Consider the following 14181-nt stretch of genomic DNA (forward strand, 5'->3'; position numbering starts at 1 on the left):
TCTTAATTTTGATGTTCTATATAGGATATCCTCCCAGATTGTTGTGACTTCAGTACTACTTTAATCGGTCTCCTTACTCCCTCCTTATACGGACCCAGTCTATGGATCTCTTCCACTTCTTCTTGTAGGTCTTTTTTTCATCATCATTTAGATTTTTGAACAGATCTCTTACTGTTTTTAATTCTTCCTTAATTCTCTTAGGCTTATATGTTATATTTTGTTCTTTCATCCCAAATATTAACACACTCTTCTTTTCTGCTATTTCTCTTATCAATGTTTCCTTATTCTTCATAACATTAACCAGTTCCTTGGACCTTTCTTTTTTGTCTTCCTTCAACTGATCTTTAATTATTTCTTGTAATCCAACCATCTCTGCTTCCCTCGACTCAGTCCATTGTGTTTTCTTCAGTTCCCATTCCCTTTCAAACCTTTCATTCTGCTCACTGATCATTTCCTTAAAGTCATCTTTCTCCTTTACTACTCTCCATTTTCTCCTCCAACCGTCTCTTGTATTTTTCAACCTCCACTCTCAAGTGTGCATTCTCATCCACCAATCGTTTTCATTTTCCTCCAGTCTCTTAACTCTTTCCTTCAAAGCCTTGCGAATTCTCTATCCTGCTCCTCCTCACTCCTCTGAACTTTTAATTCCTTCACCAACTCCTCAAATCTCTTCTCCAACATTACCAATCTACCTTGCATTGTTGCTCCTGTTGAAGATGGACTCATGTTTTGACTGGCCACTTTCGGTTTTGCTCCCTGGGCCTCATCGGCATATTTTGAATTTGGTAACTTATTTCTTACCGGTCTATCCATTTTATTTCACTCTTCCTGGGAGCATGTGGGTGTGTGGTGGTGTGCACTGGGGGCTACTGGTAGCTACGTGTGTGTGGTGGGATGCGTTGGCAGCTGTTATGACTGGCCTTTGTGTGGTTCCCGCTCTGTCGTTTGGAGTGCGGAGGTTCCCACACCTCCAATCACTCTTATGTACACGCCACCAGGCTACTTTCACTCTGTACACTCGTTCACTCGCTCTGGTCCCCCTTTAGTACCAATGACGGTTCTCACTCCAAGCACATTGCTTAGCGTGTGGAGTGTTAGTTAGATGCCACTCTGAGCAGGAGGCACGTCCGCTCTCCATGGAGTGCTGTGTGTGTGTGTGTGTGTGTGTGTGTGTGTGTGTGTGTGTGTGTGTGTGTGTGTGTGTGTGTGTAATTCACCTCGGTTGCCTGCTGGTCACCCAGCCAGTCTTCCCCATTACAGAGCGAGCTCAGAGCTCATAGACCGATCTTCGGGTAGGACTGAAACCACAACACATTCCACACACCGGGAAAGCAAGGTCACAACCCCTCGAGTTACACTCCGTACCTATTTACTGCTAGGTGAACAGGGGCCACACATTAAGAGGCTTGTCCATTTGCCTCGCCACACCGGCGTGTGTGTAATTCACTGTTTGATCTGCTGCAGTCTCTGACGAGACAGCCAGACGTTACCTTACGGAACGAGCTCAGAGCTCATTATTTCCGATCTTGGGATAGGTCTGAGACCAGGCACACACCACACACCGGGACAACAAGGTCACAACTCCTCGATTTACATCCCGTACCTACTCACTGCTAGGTGAACAGGGGCTACGTGAGGAGACACACCCAAATATCTCCACCCGGCGGGAATCGAACCCGGTCATCTGGCTTGTGAAGCCAGCGCTCTAACCACTGAGCTACCGGGCTGTGTGTGTGTGTGTGTGTGTGTGTGTGTGTGTGTGTGTGTGTGTGTGTGTGTGTGTGTGTGTGTGTGTGTGTGTGTGTGTGTTTTACTGTTTGATCTGCTGCAGTTTCTGACGAAACAGCCAGACGTTACCCTACGGAACGAGCTCAGAGCTCATTATTTCCGATCTTCAGATAGGCCTGAGACCAGGCACACACCACACACCGGGACAACAAGGTCACAACTCCTCGATTTACATCCCGTACCTACTCACTGTTAGGTGAACAGGGGCTACACGTGAAAGGAGACACCCAAATTTCTCCACCCGGCCGGGGAATCGAATCCCGGTCCTCTGGCTTGTGAAGCCAGCGCTCTAACCACTGAGCTACCGGGCATGTGTGTGTATGTGTGTGTGTGTGTGTGTGTGTGTGTGTGTGTGTGTGTGTGTGTGTGTGTGTGTGTGTGTGTGTGTGTGTGTAATTCACCTCTTCGGTCGTCTGCTGGTCACCCAGCCAGTCTTCCCCATTACGGAGCGAGCTCAGAGCTCATAGACTGATCTTCGGGTAGGACTGAGACCACATCACACACAACACGCACCGGGAATGTGAGGCCACAACCCCTCAAGTTACATCCCATACCTATTTACTGCTAGGTGAACAGGGGCCACACATTAAGAGGCTTGCCCATTTGCCTCGCCGCTTTCTGGGACTCGAACCCGGCCCTCTCGATTGTGAGTCGAGCTTGCTAACCACTACACTACACGGTGTATTTACCTAGTTGTATTTACCTAGTTGTAGTTTTACAGGGCCTGGGCTTTATGCTCGTGTGGCCCCGTCTCTGTATCTACACTTATCCAATCTTACTTTAAAAGTATGCACACTCGTTGCAGACACTACTTCATTTAAACTGTTCCACGTCTCAATACATCTTTGCGGGAAACTATATTTTTTAACATCTCTTGGACATCTTCCTTTTCTCAGCTTTTTACTATGCGATCTTGTGCTTCGAATGTCATATTATTCTCTCAGAATCAGTTTCTCATTATCCACTTGGTCCATTTCGTTAATCAATTTATAAACTTGTATCAGATCTCCTCTCTCCCTTCTTTGTTTCAGGGTTGGCAGATCCATAGCCTTTAGTCTCTCCTCATATGTCATCCCTTCAAATTCTGGAACCATTCTTGTAGCCATTTTTTGTAGTCTCCAACTTTCTTGTGTTTCTTTTTATGAGGGGTCCACACTACTCCTGCATATTCCAATCTGGGTCTTATTATAGTACTTATCAATTTCTTCATCATTTCTTTGTCATTGTAGTGAAATGCTACTCCAATATTCCTTAGCAAATTATATGTTTCTCTAAAAATTCTATCAATATGGCTTACCGGTTGATTGTTTTCTTCCATCGTCACTCCTAAGTCCTTTTCCTTTTTTACTTTCTCTAGTGTGTATGCTTGTATGTTTATCTAATTGTGTTTTTGCATGACTGAATCAAGCTCATAATGTCCAGTCATTGAATAACGAAATTATCATAATTTCCTCCAAATCATGTACACTGCTGGCATAGACTATTTCTTGTGGTATCTAATGCACTACTTTGATAATTTGTTCTGTTGCTATCATCCCTATTTCTCCTGTCAGCCATCCCCATTTGAAATGTCATCTTTGCTATGCCACTGTGGACTAATTGTGGTAATCTGTGTCTCATCTCATGACCTTGAAGATTTGAATCTATTTGCTGTAGGCTTAGAGTTACTTATAATGATGAATAATGTGTTTTCTCTCTAGGAACTCTTGAAATCCATAAGAAGTTGGAAGCCTTGGTGTCAGAATTTCTGGGTGTGGAGGATGCTATCACTTTTGGCATGGGGTTTGCCACCAATGTGCTCAACTTGCCATCCATTCTTGGTCCTGGCTGCTTGGTGCTTTCAGATGAATTCAACCATGCCTCTCTCATCTTAGGCCTGAGACTGTCTGGAGCCACTGTGAAGGTAGATTCTTCATTATCATTATAATATTTAGTGAAAGATAAGCCATGTTACTTCAACACTGTTGTTATCATTGTATCTTGTGCTTTTCATAACTGTGGGTGATTGTGATGTAATAAGCAGAGGTTTGGAAGAGGGTAAGACTTGGCTAGATATAGATAAATTTAATGGGTTTTAATTTGTGGTCTTTCAAAGGTTTTCCAGCATAACAATGCAGCTGACCTTGAAAAGAAACTGCGAGAAGCTCTCATCCATGGCCACCCAAGAACACGTCGCCCCTGGAAGAAGGCCATGATTGTAGTGGAAGGAATCTACTCCATGGAAGGAAGTATTTGTGACCTACCCAATTTCATCAGGATCAAGAAAAAGTACAAGGTGGGTAGTGGGCAGAATCTAGAAAGGAGTGAAATTTGAGGATGATTTACTGAAGTGACAGGAGAAAGTGTTGAGATATATATTGAGGGAGAAGGTGTGAGGATTGGCATGTGTGTGTGGACTTTTGGAGATGTAGACTTGCTGAGCCTATTGGACTGGGCTAGAGATTTGATGTGAATATATTTGCTTATGGTTTGTGTGGTGTGGGATTTCATTATGCCATTTCATTGTTCTTCCTTGTCTTATATTTTTGGGAGTAGCTGTGTTTACATACAGATTTCATGATTGGTGGGAAAATATTCCAGTGAGGATGTTCCTCCCTACAGACTTACCTGTATGTTGATGAGGCCCATAGCATAGGTGCCCTAGGCCCGAGGGGTGGAGGTGTAGTGGACTACTATGGTGCTGACCCAAAGGATGTGGACATCCACATGGGAACCTTCACTAAGAGTTTTGGTGCTGCTGGTGGATACATTGCTGGATCTAAGGTGAGTCCTAGTAATTTGGTGAAAGGAAGCAGAATAATTTGTGTCTTCAGTTGTTGAGGCACTAAATCAAGTAACAAACATTTGTTATGTAGTTGTGACATTTTAATGAACCATTTCTTTACTTATTTTTGCATTAGATTTGAATTTCCTCACATTTATTGTTTTGACAACATTGGCTATGTTTTGCAGGAGCTGGTCAACCACCTGAGAGTGAACAGTCATGCTCAGTCCTATGCTGTCTCCATGTCTCCTCCAGTAGCCCAGCAGATCATCACCTCCATGTCCATCATTATGGGCAAGGACGGTTCTAATGAAGGTTGGTGTGTAGGGGGTGCATGCGTCTCCCTAGCCTCAGTGTGCCTCATGTCTTGGGAGTTTCATTTGACACATTCCAGCCTGAACTCAACCAGGATGTGCTTGTATACTCATGAACACAGACACACGTGCTGCACTGCATTGTTTTGTGGGAAGAATGAGACTAGTTAAGGGAGGTGCATGTGGCTATGATGGTCACATTCAATGGAATGAAATGAGTGGATTAAAAAGATCTGGAGTTAAAATGAAGGAAGAATACGGTAGTATGAGTGTAAGTGTGAAAGTAAATACATGCCTTTAGAGTTTAAAATGTGGATATGAAGACAAGACAACATAAGCATCTCTAAATTCTGTTTACTGTGATGAGGGAGATGTATACACGCTCACACATACATATACGTCATTTGTCTTTCCTCTAAATGTCTCTTTTTTCCATTCCTTCCTCGTAGTGCTGGATGTAAGGCTTCATCTCTTCTGTAGACTAATCTCTGTGCTCCTAATTAATTTCAACATCTCCCTGCACTAACTCTCTTCCTTGTGCCCTCGCTCTGTGTAGGAAAACGACGGATAAATCATCTTGCTAGGAATACAAAGTACTTCCGTCGAAAAGTAAAGCAAATGGGGTACATAGTGTTCGGCAATGAGGATTCCCCAGTGGTGCCAGTGTTATTGTTTCTGCCTGCCACCATCGCGTGAGTATACAGATGTCTCTGCTCGGGTCTGGCCCTTGACATTTCTCTTGTCACTTCTCAGTAGACTAGGAGAAGCAGTCTTACATGGCACCGAGAGCTGGTTACTTTTGACCCTAGCAATGCCTCTCTGTGCTCTTGTTGCAGAATATTTCTCTGTGTGATGCCTGAGGTGTCTTCTCAGAGTCATTTGATCTTGCAAACTTCTGCACTCTCATGAAAGTCATCCTGATACAAATTTGTACTTACTTTGACCATTTTTGAAGCATTATTTTTCTGTGATGCTTTTAGAGGAAACTTATTTGTTGAAAATTTGAGAAGGCACCAGATAAGCCTATGAAGGCTTCTATTTTGATTTTTTACCTTGTTTGTCATACCTCAGCATAGCTTCTTGTATATGTAAGTTGATCAGAGAAATTTGGTGGGGATTCATGGACAGCTTTTGGAACATTGCTTCATTCATGAAATTGTCTCACAGTTGTCTGATCATGTTTACGTCAGCTGCCTTATCCGATGATCTCCCATCATCGTTAGCTTGCGTCTTTGTCTCGTGCTGCTAAACACATCCCGGGTTGTTATTAGACTTTCCATGAACATTGAGAGCTGTAGGAGGAGGGAGCATCCAGCCGAGCCAGCATGAAGAAGGAATGAAGAAATGTAGGTTCCTGCTGCTTCATCAAGTAGGGAGCAGTCTGTACATACTTCTCTTAACTTTCATGAGATATGTTTGCAGCACACCAAGACATTTCTTAATTCCATGATTTCTTTTTTTCTTGAGCTATTCCTTCCTAAGCTCCAGAGCCACTGTTGGCATCTTTGCTTTATATAGCTCACCTGTCATTCTTTCTTCTCTCTCTCTTTCAAGGAGAAATGTTGAGTCCTACCATAGGGTAAGTAGCCACGCATGCTTCCACTTTTAACAGTTCCTAGTGGCTCTGTTCACAGTCTGACGTACAAATTGTCTCCCACCTTCTGTTTAGGTCGCAGGCGCATTCAACAGCTGGCCAGGAATGTGAAGTATTTCCGACAACGCCTCAGACAGATGGGATTCATTGTTTATGGCCACGATGATTCACCTGTCGTGCCCTTGCTCTTGTACCTGATTCCTAAGATTACGTAAGTAAGGCAGTGGGCAATGAAGAGGAAGTCTTGGAAGAATACTTTTGGGAGAGAAAGTTGCCAGGATTTTTGCAGCTGTCTTTAGAAGTCAGAAATTATAATATTTTATATTTCCATCTTTTAGTAAATTGATATACTTTGGATAAAAGGTGCTTTGCTTATTGTCATACTCATTCTTAAGATATGAGATCTTAAAGCAAAGCAGGAAAGGAATGATCTTTGCCTCTGAAATCAGTCTCCTCTTATTGTCTCAATGGGTTTAATGGAATATAACCTTTAATTGGAACTTTTCATGGATTCAAAGCCATTCTCTAGAAGTATTATAAAGTAAGACATGTATGATATTTTGAGCCATGTTTGGTTCAGTATCTGGCTTTTAAAGGTGAAAGTGTAGAACATGATTGAAAATAAGAAAATCCACATTTTTGTCTTGGGTGTGTCAGCATTCTGGCAACTTTTGTCTTTATCCAAACCACTTCCTTGTTCCTCTGGCAGCCCAGCTGTGATAAGGAAAAGGGAGCATTGATGGTGTTGCATGGTGTGTGGTGGTAGAGTTTCTTGTAACACTAATTTGGTGTTGGTACTGTACACAAATATTACATTGTCCAGGTCTTCTTATCTATTAAATTTCTCTTTGCCTTATGAATTAAAAGATCTTTCTGAACACATTAAACATTTGGCTGCTATTTTCATCATCTTCGTTGCCTCTCTTTAGTCATCTATGGTATCTGCAGTAAAAAAATTATTTGATGGTGACATGATACGGTGGATGTGGTGTTGGGAAGAAAGGGAGAAGGATCTGTTGATATAAATGTCAACCATATGATGAAGAGAGTGCAACTCTTCACTTTGATTTTTTTTTCTTTTTTTTTTCATTGTGTTCAGAAGTTTATGGTATACCAAGTTGACTTTTCATTAATGGAGGCATTTCATTATTGGTGTTCATTCTTATTCTTATAACTTCTTGGTTTATTTTTAGCAAGTTTGTGATTCCAGTCATGTTCATGTAATAGCCGTGTGCTCTTGATATGTTGCAACTTAGTTGTATGCGAGTCCATCCAATCAAATGTCACTTTGAACCAAGAGATTGCAACATTCTGCTGGCATTCGTGTTCAGAATCCTGGATGCACAGTTCAGAATGTAAAAGCTGGTTTCCTTTCCAGTGTAGTTAAATTCCTTAGTCTTCCTCCCTGAGCACTGCACTCATTCACACTTACTTGATCAGAAGAATTTATTATTCAGATTCTTAGAGATGTGTCTGCTTTGTTGAGGTGTTGTGTTGCTAGTTGCAGGTTGATTGACTTGGATGAGACAGGTGTGTAGCTGATGTAAAGGTTACTGGCTGTCAGTCTGTAACAGTTGTGGCAGTGTTTCTCGACACAGTTTTGTTTTGGACTTTGCAAAATTGCTATCATTGAAATGATTATTAATGTAATAGTTTTCCATCAGGGCTGTACATTATTTGAATGCATTTTTTGCTGCATCCCTGTAATATTGCAGTGAATGTGGGATTGTATCAGAATAGTGTGTGTGCATTGTTTTAATTTTCTAACATGCTAAATTTTCTTAGTTACTAAGGTGAAGGAAAAGTAACAAACCTTAAGTAGTCCACTTGACATTGAAGTTTGCTGTGGAGCACAGCACAGGTTGGCCCAGACTTGTGCATGGAAGGGTTCCCTAAGGTAGGCAAGATGTACACTCTGCATGTTGCCTCAGCCATCCCCAGAGACAAGATGGCACGTGGCTGCTAGGCCTCCTTGAGTAGCAGTCTTTTTCATAGTGGTGTGGCTTAAAGTGACAAGTTTTGCCTTGTGCTCTTGGGATTGTGTGAATAAGAGTGTGATGATGGCAGCTTCTGGTGTTGTTTGTTTGTTTGTCTTGATTCATTCTATTTATGTGACAGTTTAAGTACAAAATGCTTGCATATTGCATTGATCACTATTGAGTTTTCTGTACATAGCGTATCTATTAATGATATGAATTTCCAAACCAGTTTAGCATAGCTCTTTCTCATTTCAGAAGAAAACAATCTCTGCTTCATGTACATATTTTCTTATAGCTGTGATATATTTGGTATAAGAATTACTATCATAATAAATTTGGTGCTAATTCATATGAATTATATTAGGAAAAGATTACATTTGGCATATTTCTAGAGTACATTGATTTGCACAATTATTTGCTGATAAAATATTACTGGAATGTACTTTTTAGTTTTTTTTTATTAAATTATATAATCTAGTTTAACTTGAGACATGTCAATACTGAGAATGTTGGATAAGACACAACACAAGCAATAAATGTGGCCAGGAATGAGTGTGTGTGTGTGTGTGTGGATGTCTTGCAGAATGTTTGTGCGGGAGCTGACCAAGCGAGGTGTTGCTGGAGTTGGCGTGGGCTTCCCAGCTACAAAAATCACGGGTGGACGAATGAGGTTCTGTTTGTCTGCTGCCCACACCAAGGAGATGCTTGACAAGGTGAGAGAGAAGATTCACTGCACCAAAACTTTCTTGTATTCAATGTCACTGTTGAAATGTTCATCTTTTAGATTCCAGGTTAGAATTCTTGTGTGTTGAAAATGTCCAGTGAAAACAAAAGTGGCGGGGACTTTCTGGTACTTTAGTTTAGAGAACTGTAGTGTCGCTTTCATGTTAGAGATGAGTAATATTTCTGTACTTGTCTTTATTTTTGTCATTTGCATTGAATAAGAAAAAATTGAATACACAGGTACAGTAAACCCTCACTATACTGAACCTCTCTATAACAATTTTCGGATATAACGACTGCATTATTCTGGCCAAACAATCCTCTGATATAGCGAATTCGGTTCGGTAAGTAGCGAACTCAGTTTGGCGCGTGAGGAGCGGTTAGCGTCACAGCCTAGTAGCCCCGCAGCCCCGCTCGGCTCGCTGCCTCAGTCTACATCCAGCATTCATTCAGTAATTGCAGTTTATTCTTGTGGATGTGTGGAATTCAGGAAAGTAAACAAAACACTCCTGGGCTTGGCAGCATTGACTGGCCTGATGCATGACCGAACGACTTATCTGATATAGGGAATATAGGTCATTATAAAAGATGGATTAGTGACCCTTGGATACAATGAACTTTCGGTTATAACGTTAGGCCTTTCCCCCCAATTGGTTCGTTATAGCGAGGGTTTACTGTAGTTGTATTAATGGTAGTAATTTGTTTTGTGTCTATTTGTGTAAGTGTGATTTTTAGGAATGCATTATTACAGATCCTGAAAGAGGTGGATGTGGTCGGTGACATGTGTTCCTGCAAGTACTCTAAAATCCCAAAGAGTGCCAAGCCTATCGAGTGGTAGAAGAGCTGTGAGGTGTGCCTGTAGGGCGCTCCAGGGACTACACAAACACACACACACACACACACACACACACACACACACACACACACACACACACACACACACACACACACACACACACACACACACACCTAACTAGGTAAATACACACTTGGAGCACACAGTAACCACTTCTGTACTGCAGATTCTCTCCTCTACACAAATAATATTTTAGTTAATTTTTTTTATTATATAGATTTTATATACAACATTTTAGTGGCATTCAGCAATAAGAGTATGTCTGCAATTCTTTAGTGTCTCAGATTTTGCCAAGAGGAAGTTTAGCACCTCCCTAGATTACATTATTCTGTATGGTGGAGATGTTCTGAACAGTTAAGTGATTTATGTTGACATCCAGACAACATTGTAGGAAAAATCAAGCAGCACCAGACTGCATGCATTGTCATGGTTCATCTATTGGTTGAGCTCCACACAGCCAGCATTATTACCTGTGTACATTATTTGAAGGAGTGGTGATTTAGTATACTAGTGTCTATACATGTGGTAAAAGTGCTTGTAGTAAATGCCATTTCCATGAAATAAATCAGGGCAAGACAAAAAATTGGTGTTGAAAATAGGCTCTCAAGACTATCACTAGAATACATTATTTTGTGCATCATAGTGTAGCAGCATTTTGCCTGTGGAAACTGCTGTCATTTCAAGAAATATAAAAAGATGCAGTGAGATTGTTAGTACCACTTGTTGGATGAAGTATTGATATCTAGTCAGGAGGTTGCACTAGCAGTGGAAACTATTATTTGATTGTGCTTTCAGAATGTGTTTGCATTTTGAAACTTGCATGCCTGGTGGTGCCTCCATCATCATCACTGCTTACTGTTAGCATGAATATTTACAAATGGTTATTTTAATACTGAAAGTATACTAGATTGAGTTTTCAGCATATAGTTAGTGCCTTGTTGGGATAGGTAAAAAATTCTGAGGATGCAGAATTATTGAACTTGTAAGACAAAGACGGTATAAAGAAATATTCATTTTTCTGATGTGAAATAATTGTTGTAGCTATTTGTGATGCAATAATGAATAAAATAAAAAAAAGATGGAAACTAATATGAATCAATATTTGTAGTTATCAGTACAGCTATATTTTAGAAAGCATTAAAAAACTTACTGTAATCAATATTTTATTACAAAACTAGAAGAAAATTGATATATTTCAAGGTCACAGTGGTAGTAAAAAGACAGATTTACAATAAAAGGAGAAAGTAGTAGTGAACTAGTAAGTGAGGTGTCATGTATCAGGAATCACAGGTTAGGTAGGTTTGAGCAACAGACGCTTAGTTTTTTCAAGTTGTTATGGGTCGTTACCCAGCATGTGCCTTCTTCAACACTGAAGCTGAATGATGCCTGTGTTAGACCACTCTACTGTCACTGCCTGCTTGTAGAGTATTCAGCACACAAGCCAAAGAAAAAGTTGATGAGTTATTGTATGTGTTCATTCAGTTCAGCAAAGCTTGGCTCTGATGACTTCACAGTGATATGTATTCCACTCTGGTGTTCCAAGTGCTTCTTTGTTGGTCATCCTTTTTTTTTATCATGCTTTCCTCCACAAGTACTGAACAATGTACGTATGTTTGCATAGTACGTAAGTGACTTAAGTGTTTAAGGTTCATAAAATGTATAAGATTTGTTGACAGAGAAATAGTTCTATCTCATGAATTCTTATGTATGAGACCAATGTTCTTGTCTCCTCTGTGCAATTGGAGATGTATATTGTTGAAGCATTCATAGATAATTAATGTAGCATTGTCTTCATGTTATGATTCTTGTTATATCTGTCACTCTGAGGGTAAACAATGATGATTCTCTAATTAGTATGTTATATTGACATGCGATTCCTAACTTTTCATGATCGATATTTTTACTCATATATTATATGCTGCAAGAAAATTCCAATTTAATAAAATTTCACAATAATTTTGCCAGGTCAGTATTGGTATGTACCTTGTCACACTAAAGTGCCATCTCAACTTCCTAATTGGCTGAAGTGAAACAAGGTTGTTTCTCAGTGTGATGCCTTTCTTGGCCATGTTGCTGTGTAAAGTGAAATGTGTGTGTTTAAGTTACTATTCTGATTCTCTATGCATATATATATATATATATATATATATATATATATATATATATATATATATATATATATATATATATATATATATATATATTATATATATATGGGGTAAGTTTATTTACTGCCATTCATTGTATTAATAGGTTTTAGATATTGCATCTGTGTTATTTTCTTGTTTTCTGTATTGAATTTGAATTATAGGAATTATTCCATTAATGAAACTTATGACATGATTGATTTTCACTCGGATATGAATCGTGGTGAACCAGCGGGCCTTCCATAAATGGTAATGATAATAGATTGATATAAAACTGAAACCATTGTCACCATTATTCATAAGTCCCAAATCTCTGCATCATTCTAAGATTCAAGTTTTAGTCTGGTTTGGGAATGTTGCATTAGTGTCAGAGCACTTATGTATAATTACTCTTCCATCTGTATTGTACCTTGATCACCTCCACATCCTGTAGCAAGAGGGACAAACCTGGATCTTGTTACAGTCCTGATCTTGCAAGCTATAGGTATAATCTTCACTGTATCATTTTAGAAGATCCAGGGAAACCATTGGAGTTTTGGTAAATACTTATGTTTCTGATAGCAAAATCATAATATTCATATTAGTCTTATTATACCTGTTGTTTGAGTGCTTAAGACTTTTGATTTGTGTTCCTATTTTGTTAATAGGGATATAGAGATTTTTAATTTTGTACTTCGGCTTATATCCTGCTTCACCTTTTAATATCTTAATTTTTCCATGGATTCAAAGTTTTGTCAATCACAATCTTCTTACCTTCAAGTTTCAGAGTTATCAATATATTTATTATGAAGCTCAAATTACTTAGTGAGTGCTTTATCAAGAGTTCATAGTTCTTACATCTGTGAAAATATTTTTTTTACTCATTGTTGCTGTGAAAATAATTATTGCACATCACTATGTCTGATGCACAAGTTTGCTTCTACATATCCTATTGCCTGTCAGCATGCCATGTCTCTGCCACTAGAGAATCCTAGTGTGGCCTGTCCAATCTAGTATAGGGTAGTGAATTTGTCTGGAGACTGCAAGTCAAAAGAAGCATAACTTCTCAAGTGATGAACTTGAGATATCTTGTATTGTGATGTTACTGATGCTAGAAAACAAACATGGTTCCAAAGCCAGAGTTTGCACCTATGACATTTTTATCCCAGCTGTGTACACTTTTGGGAATTATCTGGCATTGCTCCAGGCATGGCACACTTGACAGTTCTGTTGGGGACTGAGGATGACACTGCTCCAGGCAGTTCCACTATATTACTGGCCTTTGTTTTAATTCTTTCTTTTTTTTTTTATACGTTTTTTTTTTTTTTTTTTTCATTTCTCTTGATAGTATTGAAAACATTGGACATTTTAATCTTGAGGCGCTAGCTAGAAGTAGTATATACAAGTAGGTTGCCTGTTAACCTGTCAAGAGTTGTGTGGTCCAGTGTGAAGAGTATTAATATTTTCCCACCTGTTTTGTGCCATCAAGAAGGCAGATCATGAAGTTCCTTGATCTTTTGACATCAGTCTTCTTTTCTGACAAAAAATTTACTTTTTGACATTTAGTCCTGTTTTTTTCATCTTTATTATACTTTTTATTCAATTTTCATTTCATTCTCTTTGTGATGTGATCTTGTTTTGATTACTAAGCAATGTGAAAGTAGTGAGATTTTCTGATAGTACTGGTATTTCAATGCAGTGTCATCTAAAACCTTTTCCTTGAGTGCACAGCATCCAGCTATCACCTGTCTTTTGTTTGTTACAAGTTTTATTTTGTGTTTGTGAATGCTGCATATCATTAAATTTGAGTTCTGATCTGAAGTTCAGCCTGATGGCCAAAGATTTAAACGTCATCTTTTGTATTGTTTATATTTCTCATTTGCTTGTAATTGGAGTTGAAATTGCATTCTGTATAATACAAAATCTAGAGTTTTGTCTTTTTATCTGAATTATCCTTAATGATCTTGTCATATCTTGGTACATTCAGACTTAAAACTGAAATTAGAAGAATTATTAAGATCACTTTTTAATTTTTAT

General features: G+C 39.3%; 1 protein-coding gene and 1 long non-coding RNA gene across 8 annotated transcripts in view; one reads left to right on the forward strand and one right to left on the reverse strand.

Moving 5' to 3' along the window:
• The window catches only part of LOC123512375 (serine palmitoyltransferase 2-like), a 48641-nt gene extending 34562 nt beyond the window's left edge, over positions 1 to 14079 (forward strand). For 5 of the 7 annotated variants that reach the window (XM_045268755.1, XM_045268758.1, XM_045268752.1 and 2 more), the window contains 7 exons: positions 3489 to 3691; positions 3884 to 4063; positions 4390 to 4551; positions 4741 to 4867; positions 6536 to 6671; positions 9023 to 9152; positions 9914 to 14079. In XM_045268755.1, coding sequence (XP_045124690.1) covers positions 3489 to 3691; positions 3884 to 4063; positions 4390 to 4551; positions 4741 to 4867; positions 6536 to 6671; positions 9023 to 9152; positions 9914 to 10000 — 1025 coding nt within the window. In that variant the 3' untranslated portion in view covers positions 10001 to 14079. Of the gene's footprint in view, positions 1 to 3488; positions 3692 to 3883; positions 4064 to 4389; positions 4552 to 4740; positions 4868 to 5422; positions 5559 to 6535; positions 6672 to 9022; positions 9153 to 9913 lie in introns of all 7 variants that reach the window. The other 2 variants (XM_045268753.1, XR_006677077.1) reach the window with 2 other exon arrangements.
• The window catches only part of LOC123512379, a 28990-nt gene continuing 24849 nt past the window's right edge, over positions 10041 to 14181 (reverse strand). Inside the window, exon 2 of the long non-coding RNA XR_006677079.1 lies at positions 10041 to 10131. This is a non-coding gene — a long non-coding RNA (uncharacterized LOC123512379). The remainder of the gene's footprint in view (positions 10132 to 14181) is intronic.

The sequence above is a fragment of the Portunus trituberculatus genome, chromosome 33 (genome assembly GCF_017591435.1).
Source record: "Portunus trituberculatus isolate SZX2019 chromosome 33, ASM1759143v1, whole genome shotgun sequence".
Taxonomy (NCBI): Eukaryota; Metazoa; Arthropoda; class Malacostraca; order Decapoda; family Portunidae; genus Portunus; species Portunus trituberculatus.